The 11,653-nt window shown below is 28.9% G+C and overlaps 1 protein-coding gene across 2 annotated transcripts in view; it reads left to right on the plus strand.

Moving 5' to 3' along the window:
• Dhc36C (Dynein heavy chain at 36C) overlaps window positions 1-11,653 on the plus strand; it is a 105,440-nt gene that overhangs the window by 64,738 nt on the left and 29,049 nt on the right. For both annotated transcript variants that reach the window (XM_014428644.2, XM_067048387.1), the window contains 8 exons: window positions 294-474; window positions 2,337-2,564; window positions 2,674-2,902; window positions 7,651-7,865; window positions 8,051-8,177; window positions 9,941-10,169; window positions 10,825-10,978; window positions 11,082-11,215. In XM_014428644.2, coding sequence (XP_014284130.1) covers window positions 294-474; window positions 2,337-2,564; window positions 2,674-2,902; window positions 7,651-7,865; window positions 8,051-8,177; window positions 9,941-10,169; window positions 10,825-10,978; window positions 11,082-11,215 — 1,497 coding nt within the window. The remainder of the gene's footprint in view (window positions 1-293; window positions 475-2,336; window positions 2,565-2,673; window positions 2,903-7,650; window positions 7,866-8,050; window positions 8,178-9,940; window positions 10,170-10,824; window positions 10,979-11,081; window positions 11,216-11,653) is intronic.

The raw sequence follows: 11,653 nt of genomic DNA on the forward strand, positions 1-11,653 counted from the left end.
AAATCAAAACCTTCCGATTTAAAAATTTAAACTTAGGAGGTTTTAAAAGCCTAATATATAATTAAAATGATCAAAATTAATAGAATTCAATAAATAAATAATGAATTAACTAAACCAAAAACATTTTTCTTTGGAATTAAAAGAAACAACAATCTTAATTCTGTAAATCAGGCCCATAACTTTAACATGTTATTAATTTTTATTAAGTTTGACCTGAATATTTTTTCTCCTAATTTCAGCATGTAGTGCTTATAAAACGGGATTTTCAATTAATATTATTATCAACTTTTCAGTGAAGTCATGGTTGCTAAAAAAAGGTATGAAGTAGGCTTACAAAAACTTGCAAATGCTGCTGCTGAAATTAGTATTATGGGTGAAAATTTAAAGAAATTACAACCAGCTCTTATACAAGCAGCTGATGATGTTAGGTACACAGTTGCAAAAGTTGATAAAGAGAAAGAAGATGTTGCTAAAGTGAGATATAATTTTTTCAGTGTTTTTCTATTAATTGTTACTGCCTTTATTTTTGTTTTTTTTAAAATTATGAATGTTTTATGAAAATTACATAATTTTTTTTTTAAATACTGATTATGAGCACCTTGTACTTCAGTCCACTATTTCCAGATGGAGTGGGTAATTTCTACTGTCCGCTGTGTGCCTCCTTTCCTCAACTGGTTTATCTGCTGCCATACAGTTCTTGTAGTTGGCTGGGGATTTCCTACTTTAAACAGTGAAATTTTTGGTTATATAGTACCACCACTACACCTCCCACATGCCAATGGTTTCTCACACTTGGCTATCAGGTGGCAGTGTTCCTAGCATTTGAGATAGACTGGCAGATCCAAGTAGTCCCTCTCTTCCTGTGTTTACTGTCCTCTAACAATTTTACCCATCTGCAGAATAGTGACTCTCACTGCTGAGAGGACCTCAGCCGCCCATTTCCTTTTTAAGTTGCAGATTCCCAGATTCTTAAGTCCAGCTTTAGTCTTTTTACCTTTACCAGGCTAATCCTCAATCTTTTGTCTTTCAAGGCCTGACGCTCCATTAATCTTTTTTACTTTTTCAGCTCCTCTTGTTTTAAGGAGCATTTTTGTCTTAGCCTTCGTGACTCTCACTACTTCTATCTTAACTCCTTGCATAGCTCCTCTCCCAAAGGAAGTTCATCTCAGATCTTCTTCGGATCCCATCCTTGGATTTCACCCTCGATAGTCATATATGTCAATGCTTCCTCCATTTCCTTGGTGCTAAACATCACAGTCCTTACTGTCTCTGCAAAAGTTGTTGTTTTTTGCTCTCCAGTTTTCTTTTCAAAATTCTTATTCCAATCATTTTTTCTCAGAAGAATGCTTTCCTTCCCTTCCAATTAATCAATAATCCCAGTATTCTTTTTTGTGATTTCCTTCTTCAAAGAGAGAAATACTTAATTTATCTATGCTGCCTAAATACATTAGGTTGCTATCTCACACAGCATACTTATCAATGCGTAATCGGACATATATAAATTACACATACATGGTATAATAAGATATAAAGAGATATAATAATAAGATATAATAAACAATTTTTTTCCCCTACAGTTTCCTTTTAAAATCAATTTCAGTCTATACAACAAATACAAATGTTTCAATTTATTCCTTTTTTTCTTTTTCATTTCTGCTCCTCCAATTTCACCATTTCACAATTTTTTAATTCACCCGATCAACAAATTCGCTCTCCGGAATTCACCCTCCTAGATCCTCTTCAGTGCAAAAAAATTAGCAAAAAAAGGGAAAGAAAAAAAAGATGTTTTTATATTACCGAACAAAATTCAAGGTGGCAGAGTTGAAATTCATGATCAGATCCTTAAAAAAAAAGAGCTTAATGCCAAACATTCCACTAAGACCCCTTTTTGTTCCCCATTTGACTGAATCTATTGGATTAAGAGTGGATGCCCGTGATGAAAAAATATATAGAATACTAAATTGTTAGTAATTTACTCTTGTTCAGTTTAGCTTAGTTTAATGTTAGAAAAATAAAAATGCCTAAAAAATTCTGTTGTTCACCACAAATTTGGGTTTAGCCCCCTTAAAAAGAGGAAGTAAAACCAAATATCAAAACTTTTGGAGTAAAAATCCCCAAAGCCTGGACATAATATTTACATATAAATCAAACCAGTGTTTGTTTAGTAAATGATTGTTATCTTTTTCAAATATTTATAATAATAAAAACAAAATATTTACAATTATATTCAAGTAGGTCGATCAAAATTGATCCCAAATTTTTGTATATGATTAAAAAAAAATAAATATAATTTTAAATAAATTATGTTATTAAGATGGATTGTTCACATTTTGTAGGTGGAGGAAATTGTGAAAGGAGATGAAGTAGTTGCTAATGCCCAAGCTGAAGCTGCGCAAGCTATAAAAAATGAATGTGATGAAAATCTTGCTGAAGCCATGCCAATTTTGGATGCTGCATTAGCGGCATTGAACACTCTAACACCTGCAGATATTACTGTGGTCAAAAGCATGAAGAATCCTCCTAAAGGTGTTAAACTTGTGATGGAGGCAATATGTGTGATGAAGGTGGACTATAAACTAATCTAGTTCTTTAGAAATTTCTTAAACCTTATAATTTTGTGTCTGTTCTATATTTAAATAATTGTTATAAAATATTATTTACTTTAATTTTTAGGATATTAAACCAGACAGAATTCCAGATCCAGATGGCTCTGGTAAAATGGTTGAAGATTATTGGGGTCCTTCTAAAAGGGTACTAGGTGACATGAAATTTTTAGAAGGTCTAATTAATTTTGACAAAGACAATATTCCTCCACGTATTATGAAAAATATTACAGAGAGGTTTCTCCATAATGCTGAATTTGATCCTGATAAGATTAAAACTGCATCAACAGCAGCTGAGGGTAAATAGATTTTACGTTTGAATATCCCTTTTTATAAGTTATTATTTTCTTGTTTATGTATACATTTCAAACAAGGTTCAGCCTAAAGAAAATAGTATTAGAATTACAGAGATACTGCAAATTATCATACAATGGTTAGTTATTTGCATTAAGTACTTATTTTACCAGTAAATAACAAATAATAAAATATCTGGTGTATCCACTCACTCGACTTTCCTAACTGGTTTGGGTGCAAAGACTAATACACAAATTGTTTCCTGTATCTTCACTAATGTTGGTCCAAAGGATATCTTTTACTAACTTTTCAAATAATAACTACAATATATAATAAAACATTTTTTTTTTCGGCGATGATGCCACAGCCATAATGCTTTAAGTGCCTGATTTGGTACATGACCATAAATGAAAAAAACTTTACTAAAGATTACAATAAACAACAAAATCAGGCCACTGGTTCAAGAATATATAAATATATATATATATATTTTTTTTTCTTTTTCATTTTGGAAAAAGTTCTTCCAAAGTATATGTTTTTCTCTATATCAACAAATGATTGAGAAATTACTGTATAAAACTTTAAATTGGCCATCATTCTGAAGTGAAATGGTGAATGGTAATCATGAGTTCTCAGGAACATAGTGGGGACTGGCATGTCACTTTGTTGCCAAATCTTAAAAATAGTCATCCTGTAGTCTAGGAAAAAAGGTACGGATGGACTTCTTTTTTTTTTAAGTGATTTTTAGATTACATACATACATATCTTGAAATATAAAACCTTGAATTTTCAGTGGAGATTAAAAATTTGTTTGTTGGTTGATTTCAAACATACTATTTATTTATTTATTCTGCTGTGGGAATGTTGGTAAAACATTACAGGAAACCGATAGCAGTAAACCATTGTTGCATGAATATGATTAAAAACAAAATGATTAAAAACATTATACCATTCAGATTGTAATGACTCCTAAACATAAAATGATGTTTGAAATAATGTGTAATTGATGTTCAGTCTCATTTTTTGCCAATATTTTCAATGAAAAGGGTTAAAACAACATTTTTATTGCAAACAGCTATGAAATTAAATTATAAACTTATTTTACTTAAATAATTTTTATGTTTTCACAGTTGAATGAAAATAACAGTATATAAAATAATGTATACTCATAATTGGTAATTATGAAAATTAATGTTTTCGAAATTACCAAAAAGGTTAATAGAATAGACTTGCCTCTACAGGCATAAAGTTATGACAGCAATTACAGACATAAGGTTCTATTTATTTTTTTCAATTAGATTTTTGTTTCTAAAACCTAATCAGAAAGTCAAATCGCCAAAGAGGATTTAAAATATTTTAAAACACTCAGAAGCAATATATGTATGCAAAATTTTATTACAATTTGCTCTTGAATAAAGTTTTTGGGGCATAATGTCCATAGATGAGATAAAAAGTATATAAGCGTGGTTGTAATAAACCTCTAAGTAAAACTGGAGGATCAAAAAACAATTTTTTATCCAATATATATATATATATAAATTTTGATTTTGTATGTAAATGCAGTCCTGTATGCCAATTTTAAAATTTATTGGATTAGCCGTTAAGGCTGTCTCCTTATCAAAGACCGACAAGAAAAGCAAAAATGAAACAGTATATAACCGGAAAAGTGGCATTTTTGAAGAGCTTCACCATGGCTCGCTAAAGTCTGGTTGCAATGAAGATAAAAGAGATTTTCGCTTATCGTATCACAGTATATCTCTGTATAATTTAAAGTTCTAATACCTTATATTTAACTAGATCCAGATGCCCGAAAGCCAGTACTTGTTAAGTCAGGAAAATATAGTTGTGTAATGTTCATTGTTTTTGATCATTTACCATGTGAAATTTTTCACTTTAGGGGGCCGATAAACATATTAATTTGTTATGGTATCATAAGCTTAGGTTTGGCTGACCTCTATTCTTGTGTGCGAATGAAGTGATAAACTGACTGCTGGCTCTTCTTCCCTCCTTGTGCTTTTCAAGTTTCTCTAAAAGAATAAAATTTCACAAATCCATGCTTAATAATTTTTAGTTTTCAACCAACATATCCATTCAATTATAAGCTTTTTAAATTTTTTATTAAATAAATGGTTTGTTTTTTGATGTGGCTGTTTTAACTGCTGTTAATAAATAAATAGGTTATAGTATAATTATACTGTTTTATAAATCCTTAACATAACAACATATTTCTTAGATATTTAGTGTTAGGGTTCATATTCTAGTCTCAATGCAACTGATTAACTAACTGCATAGTTTTTATCCTTGTTTTTTTTCATTCCTTAAATTCTCTTATCCTTCAAAAACTGGCACTCTGGGCCAATGTAATGTAGGCCCATTTTTAAATCAGGGTTGGTTATTATACTTAAAAATGGTACTTATTGATACCAATGGTAACTTTACCCATCAGTCGAACCAGCTATTCGTGGATCCTCATTTTCGCCTAAATATTCTTTGTACCTATCTCTGTTAAAAGTTTGTATAGCATTTATAGTTTTATTGTAGTAATTTATTATTATTGTCATAATGCAAAATTAGATTTATCTATGTTAAGAGGTTTTTAATATTTATTTTTTAAATAAATAATTTTTTTCTTCTTAAATTTAGCATCCCTTATGGAGTACGGTAATAAAGTGATCTTTTTTTTTACTGTTTACTTGATTCCATTTTTTTGATAGTTATTGCATGTTTTTTTTTACTTTGTATTTCTGTGTTGTGTACATATATTATCATTGGTCATGTGTTGTTTGGCTTTTGGCAAATATCTGCAAATTCTGTATGTGTTTATATATATATATATATGCAATGAATCCTTTAGTTATTGAATTATTCTTGTGCATGCACACTCTGAAACTTCCAAAATGGTAATCCAAAGAAATAACACTAGCATTCGCCTATTCAATTACACCTACCTACAGAATTGCATTAAAGCTTTCTTAATCTTTTAAACACCAATTTAAATTGTCTACTAGTGAGATTATTTTTATAACAAAATTTACATTATTTATAATCTTAAATACTTTCTTGAGACTCGTTAATGTTGTTTAAATAAATAATTTAAATTTTATCCAGTATAGTCTCAAAACATTTTATTTTCTTTACAAGTCCACATTTTTACAAGTCTTACTTATTTATAAAAATTTTAACAAATAAGTGACTGATAAAGAATTTTAATTTTTGTTTTAATGTGAAAATTGACTAATTAGAGATATTGTTGAATTGACCTGGGCAGGATAGCCTGCATTAAGTTGTGTTTTTAAATTAATTAGTTCAAAAATTGTATTAAGATTGTCCTTGAGGATAGCTGAATTGGCCGAAATGTCGGACTTGTAAAGAAAATAAAATGTTTTGAGACTATAATAGATAAAATTTAAATTATTTATTTAAACAAAAATTAGATTGTATATAAACAAACAAAATTTTGATGTGATACTGACTAAATTTGTACATCAACAAATATTTTAAGTCAATTTGTATTTGTTTTTTAATGTAATGAAAATTCCTAAAACACTGTCCTTAGATACATTAAACCCAGTTTTCTTGCTACTGTTACAAACTTTTTCTCCATTATCAGTTAATCCTGCTTAGTAGGACGTCATTTTGAAAAAAAATAAAATAATTTCATTATAGTTGCTGTGAAAAATTGTGTATAATAGTGTGTGAAAAGTAGGTTTTAAAACCTTCTTCAAGTGAAAAAATTACACCCTATACTTAAAATACTAAGGCTTCCTTAGCTATGGGATAGTTTTGGTTTGAAAAATGATTACCAAAGTCTACATACACTGAAATTTTGGATTGTGTCCGACTTGCCACCATATTGCAGTGAACAAAAAATTTGCTTTTCTGAATAAGCTATTTTCAGCTTTAAAGCTATAAGAGATTTTTTTTTTTAATTAAAAAAATTAAGATGTAAATCATCCTTTTGTTTAATGCATTTGCTTCAAATGTATCTCACCCTCTTTATTTTTATTTCTTAGAAAAATTTAAATAGTTTATTTAATAACTAATTTTTCCTATTAGTATTAATATTTAAATACTGACACTAATTCTGATAAATTACTAAGTATGTTATTATTTGGAAACACTTAATTTTAAAGTCCTACCCTACCTACCATATTCACCAGAAATTGTCATTTCCAATTATCGCTTGTTCCGGTTGATAGCGTAGCTTATAGCATGTTTGAGCAGTGTTTTACATCATATGCAGATACCATAAATTAGATCAATCATGGATAGGTCAATACTTTGAATAAAATATAATGTACCATTCTTTCACAATAAATTTCTCAATGTTGATAGAAAACTTATATTTTTCTTTTTATACCACAATATATGTTCATCCTCCACCTTCAGTTTGTTTTTCAAATTCATTTTTCTTAGGGCCTGGAATTTGGACATGGGTTTTTGCTCTGAACTATAGATATGTTGTGATTGTGCATGTGATTCGTATGGTGCTTTAGTTAAAACAATTTGAGCAATATTTGAAGAATATTTTTATTATTTCTAGTGTATGATTATCATTGTAATAGGTTTAGCACTTAGTTTATTTAATATTAGTTGGGTACTTGAAACTTCCAAAAAAACTCATTCTGTTTATGAAAGAGGTAGGTATATTATCTGTTGTGGGGCTTATTAGGTAAATTGTAATGCTAACAGGAACAGATTTTTAAAAATTTTAATAATTTTAACTGCTATATTTTATTATTATTTTTTTTAGGATTGTGTAAATGGGTTATTGCAATTTCAAAGTATGATAAAGTTGCTAAAGTTGTTGCTCCTAAAAAAATTGCATTAGCTAAAGCAGAAGAGGAATATAAAACTGCTATGGTTGCTTTAGAAGCTAAACGATCCCAATTGAGAGAAGTTCAAGCCAAACTTGCCAAACTTCAAGCAGTTCTGGAAAGCCAGAAGGCTAAACTGGCTGCACTTCAGGTTCCTGCTTTTACTGAGTCTATATTAACAACATAGTCTTTAGTTTTATTTTAAATACAGCTTTTCAACTATCTCAATATTTTTTTTCTCCATATTTCATTCTTTTGGAATTCGATATGTAAATGTGAATTTATTTATATCCTGTTTTTTATAGTTTCTCATGATACATTTTTTATTTTTCTCAGGCAGATACAGATCTATGTACCCTCAAGCTTCAAAGAGCTCAAGAATTGTTGGGAGGATTGGGTGGAGAGCAAACAAGATGGCATCAGACTGCTGAAGCATTGGGTGCAAAGTATTATAAGCTAACAGGTGAAATATCTTAAGTGATAATGACAGTATATTTTTTCTTTCAATATTGATTTCTCTGTTTTGGTTTTCCGCATTGTAAACAAGGATTTTTATTTATGCTTCAAAATATGACTATGGTATGCCACAGGTATTAATGATTTATTGTTTAATTGTTACTGCTTCATCATTTCATTTAGTGATTAGACTAAAATATTTCCTCATTAATCTTACTTTGTTGATTATTAAATTGGCATTATGAAATGCCAATTATAAGCATTTTTTGTCGATATCCCAGACTATTTATTAAGGTTTTAATTTTCCTTTTTATATTAGGGACCCTCCTTAGAACTGTAAAAACAGCAATATAACAAACAACAAATGTCGTTAGTCTGACATGGTTTTATTAATAGATGAATAATTAGAAGAATTTACTTTGTTACATTCAAAAAGTAAAATAATTTGATTTTATTACCCAATGGCAAAATTCCCATGCATATTTATGATATCATTCTTCCAGGCACAGCTTTCAGTTATTATCCTTAATTCAGTTGTTTCCAAAACACAATGGTATAACCAAAAATATTTTAAGATGCTATGAAAAATGTGAATATTTAAAATGTTCATAATCTTGAATGCTACATATTTTATAGCATTCCCTGTTGTATCTATATGGCATGCATCATAAGCTACTATATGATCTTAAAACAGTTAGGTGGATATGCATTTTTCCTCAAGTATGCTCGTTCTAGGTCTGTTAATTGATAGTAATAGTACACAGACATGACATTGCTGGTTGTGTTATAGAATGTTAACTGACACCCTGTAATATTGCTGTGCTGCTTACTAATACTAAGTACCTTTCATCTATAAACTGAGATAATTATAAATTTGTTCTATTTCTCGAAAGCATTTCTTTATTAACCGATCTTTTCATTTCTTCTACTTATTGGTAATGGTTGCTTTAAAGAGCTGTACAGTAATTCCATCTATTCACTTATTATGCTGTAATATATTCCAAAAGAGTCTTTATTTCTGCTGTAATTAAGAATCATTTATCCTACCGTATATTGGACAATATCTGGCAATAGATTACTAAACACGCTGTAGGTTACCAGTAAGCATCTACTACAATACTATAAGTGACGGACTGCTGGAAGACCTAACATTATTGGTCAGTAACAAATTTTACCTAACTGAACACCACGGGACATCAGGAAGCCATCTGGGGAAGCTCATCCAAAGGAAACTTATTATTTACTTATAATTTTTTTTTATATAAAAAATATTGTATTTCATAATTGTAATGTATAGATTGATATATAATGTTATTGTTCTAATAAAGTTTATATCCTAGTCAAAATCATAAAATGTTGTAATCTAGTCCAAAGAAATATATTTGAGTAAAACCTCTGAATATTGATCTTATACATGGCTGGTTTAATTAAGGCTGCTTAGTGACTAGAGATTGTAAAAAATAATATTTGATATTTCTATTCTATTTCAAATATAGTTTATTTGGATGTGTTTCTTCAATAATCTTATCATTCTCAAACTTGTACTCTTTTTGTTGTTAAAGTAAATTTTCAATTTAATATTGTTTTATACAAATAACACAACTATGTACTCCTGCTTCCTGATAGATGCTAATCTGATATATTGGTTTTATTTTAGTATAGCTCTACAATCTTCATTAATCATTAGACAAATAGACATATTGCAGTAGTCATTAATGCTCCTTTTCAATATTAATTTTAACAATGTTAATATTTTTATATGTGTTTTAGGTGATGTTTTAGTGGCTTCAGGAGTTGTTGCATATCTTGGACCTTTTACAACTCTGTTTAGAGCTAATCAAATTGTGGATTGGGTAGAAAAAGTTAAATCTTACAACATTGTTTGTTCAGATGATTTTTCAGTTACAAACACTCTTGGCGAAGCTGTTGAAATCAGAGCTTGGAATATATTTGGATTACCAAGTGATGCATACTCAGTAGAAAATGGGATTATTGTCAAGTTGGTATTTTAATATATTTTTTACCTGTTAACTACTTGCTGTATATTTTTTATTTTCCAAATGTTTCTGTAGGTTTTCTTTTTGTTTAAGGATTAAAAATTAAATTAATTAATTTTGGTAATACTTACATTATTTATAATGAGGTGAAGATAGTTGACTGTAGATAAATAAGAGGAGATGGTCAGTGAGGTGCAGTCAGCAGAAAAACACAAATAAACAAAAAATTATTTATTTGTGCCAACGTTTCAACGTGATTTTCAAGTCTTCATCAGGGAGTTATAAGCTATGTTCTGGCTAAAACTCAGTTAAATCATTTTTGTTTATTTGTATTTTTATGCCCCCGATCATCTTTTCCTCTAACATTATTATGTTACTAAACTGCTTTTAAACCATGTTGTTACTAAAATAAATCACAAGGAAGGCTTTGAAAGATCCAAAAGCTGTCAATTTTGGACTAAAAAATTCATTGTATCAGTTTCCATGTGTTTATGCATGCATATATGTTATAGAATATTGTTTTATTATTCAATTTTGTAAATAAACTTTTAGCTTCCATTCATTCCATTCTACTCTCTGTTTTCTTTGTTAAAAAAAAAACCTTATCTAAAATAATAAAAATAATATGTTTTTCAAGGTGATATTTATTTATTTCAGAAATGCTAGACGATTCCCCTTAATGATTGATCCTCAAGGGCAAGCTAATAAGTGGGTAAAAAACATGGAAAAGTCTAATAATTTAGGTGTTATTCGGTTAGCACAAACTGATTATGTTAGGCTTCTTGAAAACGCTATTCAATTTGGGCAACCAGTATGTTTATTTGCAGTTTTAGCTATTTTTTTCTTTATTATCAATTTTATGAATTAGTAATAAATCTTTATATAAAGAAAGAAATGAATTTTAATTTTTATAGATGCTTTTAGAAAATATTGGTGAAGAGTTAGATGCACTTTTAGAACCACTTTTACTGAAACAAACTTTCAAAGCTGGAGGAGCTTTGTGTATTAAATTAGGAGATTCGGTTGTTGAATTTTCTTCTGATTTTAGGTAATTATATCTTCATTTTTTTCAGTAATAGCAATACATATATGTGTGTGCTAGTATTAAATATATAATATGACGTTTAATTAAAGTGATATTGTTGCTAATTTACTGATGTATTAAGTGCTGTCAAAGGTTAATTAAAAATAAATAACTGATTAAAGTATGTAAGCACTTAAGAAATAAGAGAGAGAAAAGATTAATTTAATTATATTATGCAGAGAGGAAAGGACATATACAGTTATAAAAAGAGGAATAGTACTGCAATCAGTTTTTAATACAGCAAAATTACTTAGTGAATTGCAAAGGCACATGCAGATGGAAACCTATGGACACACAAAAAAAAAAACTTTTTTTTTTTTATTATTTATTTATTGTAATTTACAACTGTACAAAATAATACAATAGGTAAATATGTAGTATGTTTCATATACACTTGAAAAT

Source organism: Halyomorpha halys, unplaced genomic scaffold (genome assembly GCF_000696795.3).
Source record: "Halyomorpha halys isolate HHAL.00 unplaced genomic scaffold, Hhal_1.1 Scaffold730.1, whole genome shotgun sequence".
Lineage (NCBI taxonomy): Eukaryota > Metazoa > Arthropoda > Insecta > Hemiptera > Pentatomidae > Halyomorpha > Halyomorpha halys.